Source organism: Stomoxys calcitrans, chromosome 1 (assembly GCF_963082655.1).
Source record: "Stomoxys calcitrans chromosome 1, idStoCalc2.1, whole genome shotgun sequence".
In the NCBI taxonomy this organism is placed as follows: domain Eukaryota; kingdom Metazoa; phylum Arthropoda; class Insecta; order Diptera; family Muscidae; genus Stomoxys; species Stomoxys calcitrans.
In genome coordinates, this window is record NC_081552.1 from 182,703,894 (window position 1) to 182,723,435 (window position 19,542).

The 19,542-nt window shown below is 40.3% G+C and overlaps 1 protein-coding gene across 3 annotated transcripts in view; it reads left to right on the forward strand.

Annotated features, from left to right (window-relative positions):
- The first annotated feature begins 6,492 nt into the window (after positions 1 to 6,492).
- LOC106084958 (ribose-phosphate pyrophosphokinase 2) overlaps positions 6,493 to 19,542 on the forward strand; it is a 140,504-nt gene continuing 127,454 nt past the window's right edge. For 2 of the 3 annotated variants that reach the window (XM_013248944.2, XM_013248945.2), the window contains exon 1: positions 17,542 to 17,813. In XM_013248944.2, coding sequence (XP_013104398.1) covers positions 17,720 to 17,813 — 94 coding nt within the window. In that variant the 5' untranslated portion in view covers positions 17,542 to 17,719. Of the gene's footprint in view, positions 6,574 to 17,541; positions 17,814 to 19,542 lie in introns of those variants that run through there. The other variant, XM_059360642.1, reaches the window with a different exon arrangement.

Genomic DNA, 19,542 nt, shown 5'->3' on the forward strand with positions numbered 1-19,542 from the left:
CTAGTCCGAACAGCGTGCCGCAGTGCGACACCTTTTTGGGGAGAAGTTTTTACATGGCATAGTACCTCACAAATGTCGCCACCACTGAATTTTTTTGAGGTTCTCGCCTGGGTTCGAACCCAGGCGTTCAGCGTCATAGGCGGACATGCTAACCTCTGCGCTAAGGTGGCCTGAAGATGGTCGTGTGAAAATTACGATCTCTACTTTATACACATATTAACATGGACGGACAGACGGACATAGCTAAATCGAATCAGAAAGTGATTCTGATCGCTATACTTATCAATGGTTCTAGCTTTCTTTCTTCTGGGTGTAACAAATAAATGCAATAATTTATTATACCCTGTATCATAGTAGTGGTGCAGGGTATAAAAAGTTGCACTCAGCTGGTTGCTTGACTCTACCTTCTTAGTGCACTCTGGCCTTGAGCTACAAACCAGACCTTGTATACTACAAAAAGGTTTGTTTGTACCAAATTGTGCCTGAGGCAGACTAGTCAAACATTCTTCAAAAATTTTAAAAAGAACCCTCATATATTAAATGACAAATGGCATTTATACTTACACTCTCATTAGCTAGGCCCCGGGAGAAGCATTGCTTGATTATAGAAAAAGTTCTCATGTCTCAGATTGTTGATTGTCTGGTGGGAAAAGTTCAAAGATCTCTTCCCCTTCTTAAAAAGAAAAACAACAAAATAATAAAAAATCGATACTTTTTGTTTGCCCAAAAGTATTTCAATAATGTTCTTAAACAGGCCTTGCTAGCCTTCATTAGTAATAGAACTTACACTTGCCTTGCCATCAATTAAATTCATTTGTGGTACGATCGGGGATGCATGATTGTTTATTCGGTTAATCAGACTTTATTGGTTTGTGGCTGTCCAAAGGGGATGGGGGCGTGTCTACATTTAACAACGTGTAGAACATTTGGTGCTGCTCTGATTACATCAACCCTGCGTGTATGATGATGTGTTAAAGCAAAACCTGATAAAGCCAACACGTGGTTTTGGATCGCTTCAAAAATTTAAGTCAGAGGCGTATCACTCAAAATTATTCCTCTTACTCATATTCTATCCATCGAATTGTAGAGTTCTCTAGTTACAATTTATCGTATCGATGTTCTTCTGGTTAAAGGATTTGGGTTTTCTGAATATATTCTTATTGCCTATCCTAACGATAAACCTTAACCGGAATGTGGATGCCGGATAACTGCAGCTGTTTTTTGTGTACGGATTGCTTCGTTATATATGGGTTGGTATTCGATTCTGCTTTCGGAATTTCCGCTGAAATTTTTAATTGTTCCGCGAGCTGAATTTGACAGCAAGCAAATGTTTTTTTTTCAATACCAAAACACGTTTCTTTATCTGCACTTATTGTTTTCTCTATTTTATATATCTCTTCTCAAATAAAGAAAAAAGAACCATTGAAACCAATAAAACAAGCAAAAATTATGCCGGAAATAGTTTCAAGTGTTGTCACTATAATAGTTTTTTCTCAGTTTCCTTACTATAAACTGAGTACTACTTTTCCGCCTATTTTCAACCAACGTTTTGCCGACTTTTTATATGGAGTTTGACAGCATTCCTTCATGGAAAAACTGAACAGAATACTCAGATTATGGGTGTGTTCGCGTACTTATCCAGTAACAATTTGCCAGCAAAAATTTGCTGCAAGTAAGAAACTTCAAAAATGCAAATTTGTCCATGGGCATTCCACTGTGGAACAGGGGCAAACTTCTCACTTGTTAATAAGTGCTGTCAGATTCAAGGCTATACTCAGTGATATTATAGTCACAATTAGCTAACACGAACTTTAGTTATTTTACGAGAAACCCACCCTAAAGGTGCAGTTACATACTATGCGCGCGCATTAAAAATGCAACTCTGCATACAAATCCCACAAACACGATGCGCAAAAGTTGAAGTTTGTACTTTGACGCCTAAAAACACTACTTCACGTATGGCAACACAGAATTGCACACAAGTTCAATCAAAAAATACAAACTTGCCCATGAACATTCCTCTAAGGAACAGGAGCAAACTTCTCACATATCAACGAGTGCAATGATAAGGGGCCTCTTTTTTAAAGCCGAGTCCGAACGGCGTGCCGCAGTGCGACACATCTTTGAAGAGAAGTTTTACATGGCATAGTACCTCACAAATGTTGCCAGCATTAGGAGGGGAAAACCACCGCTGAAAATGTTTCTTGATGGTCTCGCCATGATTCGAACCCAGGCGTTCAGCGTCATAGGCGGACATGCTTACCTCTGCGCTACGGTGGCCTTCACACGAGTTCAATCGACAAAGTTAGAAATTCTGTAATTTTTGCGAGTCGCTTTTGTGGGATTTATTTACAGAGTGGCATTTTTAATGCGTATGTAACTCCACATTAAGTGTTATCATTTGTCTTTTGAAAGGGGAGAACAATGACAAAACGACGAATTCCGCTGCCTATACCAGGAAATTGGACCTCACATGCAGTATTCGACTGGCTGGTATAAAGCTGGTGCATCTGAGAAAGGTGATAGTTCACTGAAGTGGCGGCTGGTTTACGCTGGTTTACCGCTGAAGTTTTTTTCTGATTGATATACCCCTGGCTTTCAGAGATTATGAAGTCGTATGGTCGATCAATGGAGAAGTTTAGGTTTAGGATGGAGAGGATTTCTGGTTCAAATGAAATGACGGGTTGTCAAGATACGTCATTAACCAGAACTTTTGACACCATCGATATATCTAGCAAACTGCATCATTCACCCATAAATTTGGGGTGCTTGCCAGAACAAAATGTGGAGCTATCTATCTGATCCGCCAAGCCAATTTCCTTTTTTGGTCCTTATTTGAGAGAATCCCACAATTCGTTATGCGTATTAAAGTCTCAGCTTCGAGTGGTTATAGCTGGATGACAGGAATCAGGTGTCGGGCATATAATCTGAGATATAGTTACAAATCGGTGGTGATTATACGTTTGTATAGTTCTATCTCGGCAGTTGGAAACCTGACTGCTTCCCCACATACATCACCCCTACATGGGTGATTAACGTCAAGAAACAGCGAGATAGGTCTATCGGTACAGTGCTGTCGTCTCGAGATAAGTTTTTGCCTCATGTTTAGGTTGTATGGGTAGCGAACTAGGTCTATACCGATTTACCCCATGGAACCTTGATCGGCACAAGGCTGTCGTCTCGAGATAAGATTTTTGCTCCTTATTTAGGTTGAATGGGTAGCCCACCATAAAAAGGTTAGTTCACTCAGAGGTCTGGCCCATTGTGATATCCTAGAGAAAGAAAAAGAAGTGTGGGTGGAAATGGGAAAAGAAAATGTTGGAAATATCTGCAAAAATATAAGAAGAAACTACAAGAAGGGAGTCGTTAGAAAATCGCTTATCCGACACGCCCTCACTTACATATGTGCTTCTATAGGGTGGTTAAATTTTAAGGGAATCACATCTACACATTGAGTTTTTTTCTACATTTTGTTTGAGATTTCTCAATTTCAGACCAACTCTATTTGATCTGCTCCATCGAGCAACGCTTTACAGTTATTCATAACAACATACATGAACGTCATCCCGTCTTATTCACTAACTTGATGGCGACATCTCTCAGTTTAATTCGAAATATTCATAGTCCACCAATCTTGTCACATCCATGGTTCCTAGATAAGAACAACTTCTAATCCTTTCGCCATCAAAAAGACATTCGCTCACATTTTGGGCCTAATGACCGATTAGCACACTAACATCTGGTTCCCTTTCGGAACTTTCCCCCGAAGACTGCTGTGCTGTGGTGAGTGTCTTAGGAATAGTTCCGCAAATTCTATAAAAAAGTTTGAGAGCCAGGCGACATTTATTATTCATCGTTCTGTTCGCTGCCGATGGCCTAGTTAATGTTAAGCAAGTGGGGATGACAGTGTAATGGTCTTGTCCCCTGGACACCAATCCCGTGTCTTCGCCAGGGTCGGTTGGGTCTTAAGATTTCATTCTAAGCCTACTCCCGTGCTTTAGATATGCCGCTGGACTTGGGACAGGCGCAGACCAGCATACATTTGAAGGATACACCGAGTAACTGCAAAATTTTGCGAGATATTCTGGGGGGAGTGAAATAAAAACACCTCTGCTGTACTCAACAGCAAGATTCACTAATAGAAAGTTTCATCACTTGCCGAAAACAAAAAGTGACGGGGTTTCATGAACATGGAAGGTATCGAAATGTGCCGATTGAATATGCAAATATGAGAAAACGTAAACAAAGATTGGATATAACAAATGGACAAGTTGACATCCTCAATAGCAAGTACTGTCAAACATTCAAACAAATAAAAAAGTGTTAAGTTCTAAACGTAGTTGAAGGACATATGAGTATTTAACGTACCAAATTCTTGTAAAAAATTAAAGCTTCTAAGGACCGTAGATAACTAATAGGTAGATCGGTTCATATGGGAACTATATCAGATTATAGACAAATTTGGACAATAGTGGATTTTGAAGTCATAACAATACATTAAGTTAGGTTGAAAAGAGGGTGCGAATATTAATCCGCTCCATGACACTATGGAAATACAACTTAGCCAGTAATCAGCTAAAATTTAACCTCGAAAAATAAAATAAAAAAGTTAGGGACTCCATACCACTCCTCTGAGTTGGTTCATGTCTGGTATTGTGTCCCCACCTAAGTAGCGGTGTCTTTTAGCCTCGAAAGCCGGGAAATGACATAGAAAATGCTTCAACGTCTCATCATCTTCCCCGCATGCTATCACTTGCCGCACCGATTTTGCATGAATGAGCTCGTAGTCCTATGTGTCCCGTTATGATTCCAAAAGCTATACTGACCTCCTTCTTACTTCCTTTCAGTAAAAGCCTCGTCCTCTCACGATCCGGATCACCCCATATCAGTTGCCGCTCCGATTTTCAATAAATGAGCTCGTAGTCCTATGTGTCCCGAATTGATACCAAAAGCTATACTGATATCCTTCTTACTCCCTTTCAGTAAAAATCTCATCCTCTCGCGGTTCGGATCACCCTATAGGATTTTCACCGTCCTACCGACTGTTTTGCTGTTCCACAGTGTTACATGCGTTCGTCGCCCGCGCCCTTAACTCGGACAGCGTCGACCCGAAAGGCTTCGAGTTAACTATGTTTATTGACGGCAGTCCTCTGGCCTTCACTGCCAAATCGTCTGCCCTTTTATTCCCCCTTACTCTGTTATGGCCCGGAGAAGTTTGTGCCCAAACGATGCCGATTGTGCCATTCTCAGAGAAGGCGTTAATCTCCTTCTTACACTTCAAGACTATTCGTGACCTTACCGTCCTGGTTGTTATAGTCCTAATGGCAATTTTACTGTCCGTAAAGATGTTCACACTGTCCTCGCGTTAGCACCACCCCACCTCACGGTTTCCGTGATCGCCCGGAACTCCGCCTAGGCATCTAGGGCCTCAAAAGTTCGATCGATGGTGATAATATAAGTTGTATGTCGGCTAGTCGCTTTTCGTAATCGTACTTTAGTGAATCAATACCCAATAAAATTATTATGTGGAACTATTTTTTAATATTTTTATCACTATTTTTCTATTTATTGTGCCGGAATATTTTTAGAGATAACATTCAATTATGAAAATAAATATGTAGAAACAATTGATCTGACAGTTATCAAAGTGGCGAAAGATAAGAGACTACAGGAACAAAAGTAGGGAAAGTCGTAAGTCAGCTGTAGCACAGTGGGAGAAAATAAAAAAAAAACTATTTAAAATATGACGTGTGAGAACTGGTTCAGATATCTCATTAAAATTTGGAATGGTTAAAGCTGCGGTCGAGACAGTGTGCAAATTTCAAGAACCTAGGTGGTCCGGGCGCCTCTTGCCGTGGCCGGGCGCCTCTTGCCGTGGCCGGGCGCCCTTTGTTCGGGCTGCCAAATCTTATTTTGTGGTCCTACTTTTTGACGGATAGTGCTCAAAAATCTCTACAAAAAATTGGCTTGAGGTAAACAATATTTCCACTGGTTTCCGGTTTGAATTTTTATTTGTTGAAATTTTGTCCGAGATTGGCTTCGCATTTTCCGATTTGCGAAGAGATATCTCTACCCGTTCTCACACGGCATATTTTTAATTTTTTTTTATTTTCTTCCACTGTGTGTTGGACTGGCATGTTCGGCAACACCTTAAAGCTCCCCCTTGACGGCTTAGTTGTGGTAACGTCTCTGACTTTTCTGTAACCGGCTTTTTGGTTTAATATTTTATCCCCATTCTGTTTTCTTTGAGATTGTGTATGTGCAAGTGCGAGAGAGTCTTTGCCTGCTTAATTGTTGTTGCGGTTCATTTCGTTTTGGAGTTTCAAGACGCGTCTAGCATAACACAGTCAGCATTTGTTTGGGAACAGCGAAAGTTTAAAGCAGAAACTCGGATATTCTCAAAAAGTGGTTAATATTGTGGCAAAAGAGCATTTGCATCCGTTATCCTAAAGATTTTTGTTGCATCTACTAAAAGTGCTTACGAACTTTCTAACAAATGCCACAGTGTATATTTGATTGAACTAAGGATAAAAACAAAAACAGACGAGGGAGCATTTTTAATTGCGGAAAAATGTAAGTTGTTGTATTATAAATAAAAGCAAGAAAGACATACAAAGAGCAACAATTTATTAGGGATAGGAAAACTTTCCAAGAAATGAAGCAGTCACGTGTATTTCTGTATACTGAATAGTTATTTGCATTAAATCATTGCAGTTACAGTGTTTTTGTCTCATTTGTGCGTCTTACTAAAAGTTATTGGGCATTTAAAAAAATCTCTTAACAACGAAGTGCTTGAATGCGTTTGATGTACGAACGAGTGCACTGAAGCTTTATAAGTAGTATGGGAGTGAGTGAGTGTGTGTGTGTGCAAACACGTGTTTCATGTTAAAGTATCTTTGGCTGTCAACATGATTCACAAAGATGTTGGCAAAATTAAATGTTTCCCTCCACGTTTTGCCTGGCTTGGGTCCTCTATTTATCAATCAATAACGGCAGCGGCCACGGCGGCATACGCAACAACTTTTATTAAAAAAAAATAATAACAAAGAAATGAATAAAATATGGGGGTAGGTGGCTTTATGTTTGCAAATGTCTGTACATGCAAACAGCGTTATGAGCAGAGTTGCCAGATTAATTTAGTAGAAAATCAGCACACCAAACCTTGGCACTCCAATTTTAAACAAGTAGAAAAGGCATTAAGTACGATCATGGCGTACTTTGGATACCCACCACCTCGGGTATATACGTAAACCACCATTCGTCATAAACCGGTGAAAAATGCATTATTTATGCACCCATAGCAGCTTTATAGAAATATGGTCCGATTTGGACTAAATTCGGCACGAACATTGAGTGGTCTTATAAATACAAGTCACTGTTCAATTTTGGCTCAATATTCGTCTTTTTGGCAGCTATATCCCAATAAAGACCGATCTGAACTTTATAGGACACGGTTGTTGAGAAGTATAACATAAGGCCACCGTAGCGCAGAGGTTAGCATGTCCGCCTATGACGCTGAATGTTCGAATCCTGGCGAAACCATCAGAAAAAATTTTCAGACGTGGTTTTTTCCTCCTAATGCTGGCAACATTTGTGAGGTACTATGCCATGTAAAACTTCTCTCCAAAGAGGTGTCGCACTGCGGCACGCCGTTCGGACTCGGCTGTAAAAAAGGCCCCTTATCACTGAGCTTAAACTGGAATCGGAGTGCACTCATTGATATGTGAGAAGTTTGCCCCTGTTCCTTGGTGGAATGTTCATGGGTAAAATGTGCAATTTGCAAGTCTCTGTGTCAACCCAGTGTATCAAACGTTCAGAAATCTGTACGAAAGTGTGAAAATTTATGCGAATTCGGATCCGAAGTCTGTGTTAATTCTTAAGGAAAAATATATAAAATGGTTGACATGACTTCGAAACGTAATGTCGAACAGAAATCTGATTTTTCTGCCAATGTTTCTTACAGCATTCTATACCAAAATTATGGGAAATTCGAAAGGGAACTTGTTTTACCGAATCCCAACCAATTCCGAAAGAATTCTTACAGTATTCGAATGTGTTTTCCAACGGTTCAAAACTGTCGATTGAGAACTGTCGGAATCTGTTAAAAGTTTCATCAGACAGATGGACGGACGGACACGGCTAGATTGTCTTAGATTTTTACGACGATCTAGAATATATATACTTTATAGGGTCGGAAATGGATATTTCGATTGTGTTGCAAACGGAATGGCAAAATGAATATACCCCCATGCTTCGGTGGTGGGTATAAAAATCGGAACATTTGTTTTATGGGCGGTATGCAACTCAAACGGAATTTTCGTCGCTATAAAAATATCCTTAGCGTAATTTTCGATTTTCTTTGTGTTGTATGGTGACATTGAAAGCACTGTATATTTGTTTGGTTTCATTATTAAAACTTTTTATTTATTTTATAACGCTTAATTTTAATAAATGCGTAAGTACTTTATCAGCAAAAAAGTGTGACAGATTGGCCAAACGAGTGCAGTTTTTGTCACCATGTATTTGCTACCGAAAATTGCGCTTTAGGTGCATAATAGGCTTAACATTAAAATCAAAAGAGCTTAAAAAAAATACTATGTTTAGACCAAAGCTGTTTTGAGCAAACGACTCGTTTTCCCTTTATAATGCTCTGAAAACGACTCGTTCTTCCTTTTCAATTTATAAGGGCAAAACGACTCGTTTGCCACAAAAACGAAACATTCAAAGTATGTGAGCCCAAATAAATGGCTAAATTGTGCTAAATAAACACAGCCCTCCATAATGTCAAAAAATTAAATTTTTCAAAAAAAAAAATTTTTAAATCAACAAAATTTTAAAGATAAAGCAAGAAAAATAAATCTTAACAATAGTGCATCATAACATTTATGTTGAAGTGTGAAAAAGTGCAATTTCCAAAACATCTCAACTAGTGTGAAGGGTGAGATGTTTTTCAAAACGACAAAAGCAAAACGAGTCAATGTAGAAATGGCACAAGTGAAACGTCTTAAGTTCAGCTGAATTTTTCGTACAACCCTAATGGATATATTTTAGCCAGGGTAAAAAATACGCCTTATCTGATTCCAACTATGGCCATAGCCCGGATGTAGAAGGTCCTGTAAAAATTTCGCAAATGAAGGCAAAATGCCAACTGAACTTAAGAAATCTAAGCTGCAAATGCGAATTTGCCCATGAACATTCCATTAGGGAACAAGGGCATATCAATGGGTGCTGTCCGATTTAAGTTTAAGCTCAATGATTAGGGGTCTCCTTTTAACGATTAAGAATTTTATACCTTTTAGGGTCGAAAATAGAGGTTTCGATGTATTGCAAATAGAACAACAAAATACCTCCACCCGTCGGATGTTAGTATGAAAATTGAAAAGATACACGCATTTTTAAAATTTTGAAAAGATTGGCATTTTTTGATTATAAACCTGCAAAATACCGAAAAATCGGCAAATCTGGCAGCTCCGGTTGTGAGTTTCTTTTTTTTTAATAATTCTTGCGCTTTGTTATTTATTATCAATGGTAGCGCGAGCATTCATACTCATGTTGCTATTTGTGTGAGAATCTGAATGTTTGCGAGAGTGCGCAAATTATTTTTAGCTGTCATCTGTTGTATGGCCGAAAAACGTGAGTCAAAATCGTTTAGCTAGAGGAATATTTGGTTATAATCAATGACTTGTTTTGTGGGTTGTTGAGTGGGGAATGGATGGGAGAACAGGGGAAAAGCTCTTAAAGTCATGTGTGCGCTGTTTGTTTGCCGGTTACTGTACCTGCCGTAGTATTTTGTTTCATTGCAATAGTAATTTGTTATTATTTGAATGGGGTCGGCAAATTTGTGGAATGGTCTTTGAATAATAAAGCGTTATACACTCAGAGAAGTGTGTTTTCAATTTCGTGATTTTAAGAGTTGCAAGATAAAAGGCTAAAATAGAATGCACCGCTGAGGAGCGTTGTGTTTAAAATGTCTAGAAATTTGATAGCCTAATGGGAATTTGCGCCACCATCCCCACAGGATGTATAGTTGATTCCGTTGTTGGTGGGCTATTGACCTTGTCTTGTATAAATTTGCCTAGACAACAAACGTTGAGCTTTGATTTTGAGCGTCGCTCTGCGAAAATGCAACCCTGCACACAAATCCCATTAAAGCAACGCGGAAAAGTTGCCTCACGTGAAGTAGAGTTTTAGTCGTCAAAGTTAAAAGTTGTTAATCTTTTGCGAGTTGATTTTTTGATATTTGTTTGCAGACTTGCATTTTTCAGCCTGAAGTCCATAAATACACGAATATGAGTCAGTTAGAGGTCTTGAAACTTCCTTATCAATACAAAAACACTGGCATATAGGGTAGAATGCTGCAAATCGACCTATGAAATGTCAATAAAGAACAATGGGGACAGTTTTCTCGTATCAATGAGTGCTTTTCGATGCAAATTTAAGCTCAATGTTAAGGGACCGCACAGTGGGATGTAATCGAAAAACATGGTAAAATATCTGCTGTTAGATAACGGGTAGAGGGAACTTTGAAATTTTGAACTATAAGAGCTGAGGTGTTATGGAAGCCACGTGCAAATTTAAAGATATTAGATAGTCCGGACGCCTCTTGGCTGGTCTTAAATTTGATCTACTTGGTATTTGGACAATTTGTTCGGACTGCCAAATCTTTATACGTGGATTTCCTATTTTTTGTTGAATTGTGCTCAAAAATGTTGCAAAAAAGTCCGCTGAGGTCTACGATTTTGACCGAGACTGGCTTCGTATTTTTCAATTTACTAAAGCACTTGTGATTCCATTTGTCAAAAGTCAACGCTAACCATTTTAAATTACAAATAATTCTCCCTCAAAGGACAGATTTTATTACAATTTTTTTCGATTCCACTGTGCCATTCTGCTAAAACTATTCTGGGCTTACGCTTTAGCCCTCCAGCCACCACAGGTCCTTACAGAAGTCGAGAATGACAAGAGGGTAGTATGTCTGCTGGGAGCTTAAAGAAGAAAAGAGGTGTTCACCATAATCCCTCTCCTTCTGCCCAACATCACGGAGCATTGGCACAGCAGATTTTCGACTACCTTCAAATCCTTCTTATTCCCACAGACACTGCAGAAATCCTTCTCGCCTTGAGCCCATCCAACATTTTTTGCACGCTCTCAACGAATCTGACTAGAGGTGCATAAATATGAAAATGTTAAGCATTTTATCCATTAATATTCGAACGTTGAAATGCTGTAAGATATGAGAAGCATGGAAAAAAATATTATTCGTTGGATCGAAAATTATTTGTTAAACCGTCACTGTGAGTTTTTCGTGAGTCGTGATTGTCTGGTGAGTCCTAAGTGTCTCGTTAGTCGTGCTTTTCTCGTGAGTGCCTCGTGTTTCGCGATTTTCTCGTGAGTCATGAGTGCCTCGTGATTACCATCAGTGCATCATGAGTTGTGCTTGAGTAAAGTTTTCGTCTCGTGAGCGACTGTGAACGTGAGTCGAAATAATATCACTCAAGCGCATATCTCTTCTAAAAACTCAAGAAACACCCCTGTCCCTTTGCCCCATCCAGCTTGAATCCATCGGTGTAAAAACACAGTTCCGAGAAGGCAGGCACGCTATCAACCATCCGCGCGGCACACCCTCCATTGAATCGATTATGCCACGAAGTCGTTGTCGTTGTTCGGCGCTCTACGGGGTAAACCTCAGAAAGCTCTATGTACGATGGCAAAGTGGGCGGTGAAAGTAGTGTAGGTGTTAATTCGTCTAAGGCGGAAGTTGTTCACGGTGGAGAGAGGAAATAATGTTCCATTTACTGATAGCCAAAAATGCCTGGATGTGTCGCTGGACACTATCCGGATACGAACGATGTGCATCACAGCTTCATTGGGGACGACACCATCTTATGCACTGATGGTTTAATGCTAGATTCAATGCTTCGGAAAATTTTAGCTAGACAAATTTCTGCGACAACTGCCTTAAGGATGAGCGAGCTTTCCCGATATTCCAGCCAGTCAGGACTTTACACTATACGACTGTGTTATCCTTGATACAAATCCCGATGTTCCAGGCAGTGTGGATTACACACTGCATAAGCCTCTTTTTGATAAAATGTACTGGACCACTATTCCTGATAGAACCGATTGGAACCACAATATCCCTGGTATTAGAAGTTACATAGACTTCTACATGAATGGTTCCAAACTAGCCGGCCAGTTGGGCTTTGGGCTGTACTCTGAAAAACTAGAATTGGTCATATCGAGAAGGTTACCCGACCACCAAACCAACTGGACAAAATTCAGAAAACTACTCAGAAGAAGTCTTGGGAAAGATAATTTACATTGTCCAAGCATAGATGAAAATGTCAACAGGGTTACGACTGCACTGGTGGGGTTTTTTAAAGACCGTTGTCCTCTACGGGAAACAAAATCAGCCCAAGAAAAACCGTGGATGACCGGGGGGGTTCGCAATATTGGAAAAAGGTCCGCAGACTTTTTAAAAGAGCACGTCTTAAAAATCGGAAGTTTATTGGGATGTGTATTACAAACCGCTCAAGAATTATATAATACAATTACGAGAGCGGCAAAACGTGCCTCCTGGAACCTTTTCTGCAAACAGGTCGATAGCGTTAATGACGCCGCCAAGGTGAAAAATTTCTCTCAAACTGAAATTTTAGTAGACGACATGGGAGTGAGAGCAAAGACAACGGAGGCCATGTTGATGCTTTTGATGACAACCCATTTTCCACAAGATACGAAGGGACTCACGGAGACACCGGAACCTTCGAATAATGATGTTGATCGAAGGTTTATCATTACAGAATTTATGGTGAAGGATTCCTTGAGGAGCTTAAAACCATTTTAGTCACCCGGACCTGATGGGATATTTCGGGCGTTACTACAGAAGGAGGCAGACTATCTGGCGCCCCACCTGGCCAGTATTTTCACAGCGTGCCTGGGGCTTGCATAAACTCCGAAAGCCTGGCAGGAGGCAAGGGTGGTATTTATACCCATGCCCGGCAAGGCCATTTATGCGACACCAAAGGCCTATAAGCCTTACGTCCTTTCTACTCAAAACAATGAACGTTTTGTGGACACCATGATAAAGAGTAAGGTCTCAGGACATCCAGCGAACTGCTCAAAAACTAACAGCATGCCTATGTCAAGGGAAGGTCGGTGGAGACTGCCCTGCACGAGGTTGTGCATAAAATAGAAGAATCCTTTTATTCCAAAACGTACACACTGTCGGTATGCATTGACATCGAGAGGGCTTTGAACAATGTGCGGAACCACACACTGATCTAATTCTTAGATCAGTGTGTGAGAGAGAGACTGGATAATCCATATGCTAAGGAACAAGTGGATAAAATGCGGATCCCACGACATAAATATAAGGGAGGAAGTGGCACAAGGCATGTCACGGGGCATTTTAACGCCATTCCTATGGGTGACCACCATAAATGACCTATTACGGATGCTGACTGAGTAGGGATTTGAACTCTTCTGCTATGCAGACGATGTAATAATACTTCTTAGAGGTAAGGATCCGAACCAGCTATGCAGAAAGTCAGAAAGGGTCTTGCATATGACTGGGCTAGACCCAGGGGTCTCAATGTTAATCCAGAGAAGACTGAAATATCCCTGTTCACGAGGAAGACAAAGGTGGGCTCAAAATTGGGCCTGAATCCGAGGATAGTCCACGCCCCTGCAGCGTGATTAGACCAATACTTTCTTACGCCCTAGTAATTTGGTTAACTGCGATGGAGAAAAAGTGCAACGTTAGGATTATACAACAGGTTCAGAGAACATGTTGTCTTGGCATAGGCGTAGCGATGAGGACCACTCCTACTAGAGCAATGGTGACCATTCTAGACGTCCGACCCATAGACATGTAGATTAAGTGTAAGACAGCCATTGCGGCTATGAGACTTAAGGCGATGGTAGGAGCAGGTCATACCATCGCAGTATAATCGAGGCGACTACAGGAAACCTGGAAGGAATGAAAGAGGTTTCCGATCGGATACCTGAGACGATACTTGAGGTCGAGTGCGAGGTACTGCTGCCAGCGGCACGGGCTTGGATTGACGGAACTCTTGTATTGCCATCTAGAAGAACATATTACATGAATGGATCAAACCTAGAGGACAGAGTGGGCCTGGGTGTCTACATTGAGAACCAAGGGACTGAGATCTGTTTTAGACTGCCTGACCATAATAGGGTCCTGCAGGTTTAGATCCGGGCGATCACGGAATGCGTGAGGTAGTGTTGTGTTGACGCAAGAACGTCGAGTATAAACATCTTTACGGACAGTAAACAGGCCATAAGGGCAATAACAACCAGGACGTTAAGATCACGAACAGTGTTGGAATGTAAGAACGAGATTAACGCCTCTGAGGATGGCACGATCCGCATCGTTTGGGTGCCGGGCCATAGCGAACTTACTGGGAAAGAGAAAGCAGACGAGCTGCCGTCAATAAACTTAGTTAACCCGAAGCCTTTCAGGTCGACACACTTCGAGTTAAGGGCGTAAGCGACGAATGCGCATGCAACCCTGTGGGACAGTGAAACGGTCGATAGGATGTCGAAAATCGTAAGAGGAGATCCGGAAAAGGCTATTACTGAATGGAAGTAAAAAGGAGGTCAGTATAGCTATTGGTATCAGTAATTTTTTTTAGTATTTAGAGCTCACAACAATCGATTATTGGTTAGATGTATGTCCATAATGGCATGGGACAGATTAATATCCGCAGCCTCTTTCCAACCTAACCTACCAGACCACTGCAGTGTGTAGCAAGCAGAGATTATTACAATTAAAGAAGTGGTGGAATGGCTAAGATATAACGTCATAACAACTATTAAGATAAATATCTTCTCGAAAGACATCATGTAAAATGAAATTTAAAAATTTTGCCCATGAACATTCCACCAAGGAACAGGGGCAAACTTCTCACATATCAATGAGTGCAGTCCGATTCAAGTTTAAGCTCAATGCTAAGGGGCCTCCTTTCTATAGCCGAGTTCGAACGGCGTGCCGCAGTGCGACACCTCTTTGGAGAGAAGTTTTACATGGCATAGTACCTCACAAATGTTGCCAGCATTAGGAGGGGAAAACCACCGCTGAACATTTTTTCTGATGGTCTCGCCAGGATTCGAACCCAGGCGTTCAGCGTCATAGGCGGACATGGTAACCTCTGCGCTACGGTGGCCTCCAAGGCATTATGCATATCTCCGGAAAATTTAGTTTTTATTAAAAACCGTTCTCGAGTGTGGCAAATCACTCTACGAGATGGCTAAATAGTTTAAATGCACTTGTTCTGGGTGCCAGGCCAAAGAGATTTCCCAAGGAATTTTAGAACTGGTATCTGTGGATACGCTCTAACGACATGTAAGCTATTTTCGAGATAAGGCCCAAAGGGCAACGGATGACAGATGGTCACGATGTAGGGGCTTTGAACGCAACAAGATTATATGCCCCAATACAAACCTGAAGAGATTTATCGCTTTTCATTCGTTGCATACAACAGATATCTCACCCCATAGTGTTCGTCATGGCAGGTTATTGTCTAATTGAAAGACAGACATGCTGATAGTCTGAGCGCTGCAAGTAACAATTTCTGCAGAAGTTTTGAGGACGCCAAGGAAGAGAAAACAAAAAACCTGCTGCGTCCCTGTTCTACTTTAGTTTCTGTCTAAAGGAACGGAAGGAACTAGGAGATATTTTTTACTCATCACCGAAGAATGGGGGTATATTCATTTTGTCATTCCGTCTGCATAAGCAAGTTAAGTTTTTTGTCCATAAGCAAGTAAAGTTTTTTGTCCATAGGCAAGTTAAGTTCGAAGATGGACTATATCCGACTATATCTTGATATAGCCCCCATATAGACCGATCCGCCGATTTAAGGTCTTAGACCCATAAAAGCCACATTTATTATCTGATTTTGCAAAATTTTGGGACAGTGCGTTGTGCTAGGGCCTTCAACATCCTTCTTCAATTTGGATGTTGAAGGTTCAGATTTGGATATAGCTGCCATATAGACCGATCACCCGATTTAAGGTCTCGGGCCCATAAAAGGTGCATTTTTTGTGCATTTGGGACAGTGATTTGTGTTAGCCCCATCGACACCCCTCTTCAATTTAGTTCAGATCGGTTCAGATTTGGGTATAGATGTCATATAGACCGATCTCTCGATGCAAGGTCTTAGGCTCATAAAAGGCGCATTTATCGTCCGATTTCGCCGAAATTTGGGACAGTGAATTAAGTAAGACCCCTCGAAATCTTTCTGCAATTTGGCTAAGATCGGTCCAGATTTGGATATAGCTGCCATATAGACCGATCTCTAGATTTATGGTTTTAGGCCCACAAAAGTCGCATTTATTGTCCGAAGTCGCCGAAATTTGGGACAGTGGGTTGTGTTAGGGTTTTGGACATCACTCTTCAATTTGGCCCAGATCGGTGCAGTTTTGGATACCGCTGCCATATAGACCGATCACTCGATTTAAAGTCTTGGCCCCATAAAAGGCGCATTTATAATTCGATTTTTCTGAAATTTGACACAGTGACTTTTGTTAGGCTTTTCGACATCTGTGTCGTATATGGTTCAGATCGGTCTATATTTGAATATAGCTACCAAAAAAAAAACAATATTTTATTCTGCAAAATTTAACAATGACTTGTACTTATGAGACCACTCAATGTCCGTGCCGAATTTGGTCCAAATCGGACCATATTTCGATATAGCTGCTATGGGGGCATTAATTATGCATTTTTCGCCGGATTATGACGAAAGGTGGTTTGCATAGGGTGGGTATCCAAAGTTCGGCCCAGCCGATGTTAAGCCTTTTTACTTGTTCTTCCCTGTTCCTGTCATAAAGGACTAAAATTATTACGCCAGTCTGACTGCAACTGCCCCTAAAACCTTTGTCCAACCCCACCTATTGTCATGGCACACGCAACGTATCAGTGATACTCCTTTATTTGATGCCGAAAGCTTTTGGCTCTCTTAAAAGAATTCCACAATTGCTTCTTTTCTCTTTCATCCAACGTATGTGTCTAATCTCTCTTACATTGTCGCCCATGCAAACAGAGACATGTAGTGTGTGTATTGTTTTACATTTCACTTTTAAGTACTCGTCTCGTTATAGAAACAAAATCGAGCGTAATATTTATTAAACAATTTTCTTTTGGCTGCTGGTGGTGCAGTAGTATGCGTGAAATATAGTTGCAGAATATTAAAGACTGTTGTGTATCTATGATTATGGGGGACACACAATAGCCAAAATACATTGCTGCCTGCCACACACTGCCGCGCGCGCCAAATAAACAACAAACACAATAAAATAATAATAACAACGTTCAGCTGGGTTGTGCTACTGCCGTCATATACCTCTTAATAGGTGGGTAAAAATAACGGATAACCGCGGAGGTGGACCATAATACGATTTTTATGGCTTTTTTGCTAGTGCGACTAAACATTTGCAGGGTAAACAATAACGCCGCAAAATACGAATGAACACCTTTCAGTTGCGATTTTGAACGTGTGTGTGTGTGTGTGTGCGAGCAAGTGCGTTTAAGAAAAGAATCGAAACAATTTCGATAAATTGACAGAAATAACATAAATTGTCAGTTGATATTGAACCTCGTAGTGGAGGTCATAAACGACGACGGTCAATTGGTATTTTAATCAAGCTTTCATTACTTAATAGTGATTGAGGTAAAAAAAAGAAGTGTTTACACATACATATGCTTATTGCATTTATAAACAAATTGAAAAAGGAGAGTCGCAATAAAATGCCAGGCGAACGCATGGATGTGGAGGAGGATAAAAGTAATGAGGGTATGTCATGCATATGTCGAAATTTGTTTGTATCATATGTTCCTCTATATTTGGTGTTTGTGTTCGATGTGTGTTTGAAAAAGACGAATAGCAGCTATGAGAGTTTTTTTTAGAATAAATTTGAGACGCAGAAAGGATTGAGCTTGCAATAAATATCCTTATGCATTTGGTGCCTAAGAGAGCTGAAAAGAAAATAGCACATTGGCCAGAGATGTTGCACTTTAATGGCAGAGCGTATTATGTCAATTGAGGTTTGCTCTGCTCTTTCGCTTCTCTTCATGCTCTTACCCGAATTCTTGAAACGGCAAATGCCAGTGACGCCTTGAGGGGGGCTTGTCTCATTTCGCCCTTGTCTGTCTATTTGTTAAATGGTGACACAAATAAATAATCGTTCGTTTATTTGCCTTGGGTATTGTACTGTGTATTTTTCTCTCGGTTTTGTGTGAGATTTCTTCTTATCTGTTCCAGTAATGAAGGTTGCCAACCTATTGTAATGTGTGTGTGTTTTTTTTTGGTTACGGTACATTGAAATGTGTTTTGATAACACTTGTCATTCTGGGATGCGGATGATGATGATGTATATTTTGTCGTATTATTGTTTTTTCCTCCGTCTCCTATTGGGGTTCAAAGGTCTCAGCATTGATGTCATTTGCCTTACCAACAGACAATAACATTTTCGTAATCAGCTTGTTTTTTTTTACTTACAAATGGAAAACAAATAGGTACCTATCTATAATTAATAAGTGCAATAACATTGAGATTTTAAGAAAATTGCAAAATGCAGTTTTTTTTTTTAATTTAAATGTTTCTATTAAAATGAAATTCATATTTAAAGAGTGAAATCTTTTCTCAACTAGCCACTTTGTTGACAGTTTTGTAATTAAGAAATTCAAACATCCCTTAGATTGTTAGCTCAAAAATAGGGGTTTTTAGGTATATTGCCCTGGCAGCAATTACAGTAATAATCCCGGAAACTTTTTATGATAAACAGAATTACAAAGTTGTTATTTATTCCAGCCCCCATAGAATGGAGGTATACTTATCTCGTTTGTAACACCTCTATACACCTATTAAATATATGTAGTACAGGAATATTTTTCTTCTTGGTCTGTTGCACAGATTCTTCCTACTTATTGATGTAGGTCGTTGGGTCATATCGGTTAAGATTTGGATTGCTCCCATATAAAATGGACCTTCGATATGTCTTCATGAGCCTCTAGAAGCTTAAGTGAAGTATGTTCATGCCCTCCAACGCACAAACCAAATATAGCACAGATAGGTCCATAAATAATATTGACCCTGATATAACCGATTCGCGGGTTAAACTTCTAAAGCCCTGTGATGAAAGTGACCTCTATATCTCTGCTGCAAAGGATGTAGTGCTTATTGACATTTGTCTTAAATCTTTGGATGTCAAAGTGGGTGGGAAAAAAATTTAGCCGAAAGTCGATTCCACATACGAAAGGTTCGGGCTAAATAAGAATTCTCTCTATAATGTATTATGCGGTCCGCTGGCCAATCAATTAGAAACGGGTGTGAGTTCCTGGAATGTCTAGTATCCCTGACATATATCCTAACGTCAGGAATGAGAGTACGAATATCAGGCGAACACACACCATGAAAGTACCGATAGAACAGCGGCAAACAACCCACATCGCGACGATGATGAAGGGAGGCAATAGAGTTGAATACCCCACTGTCCCCAATCAACGCCATCGCTCTCCTCTGT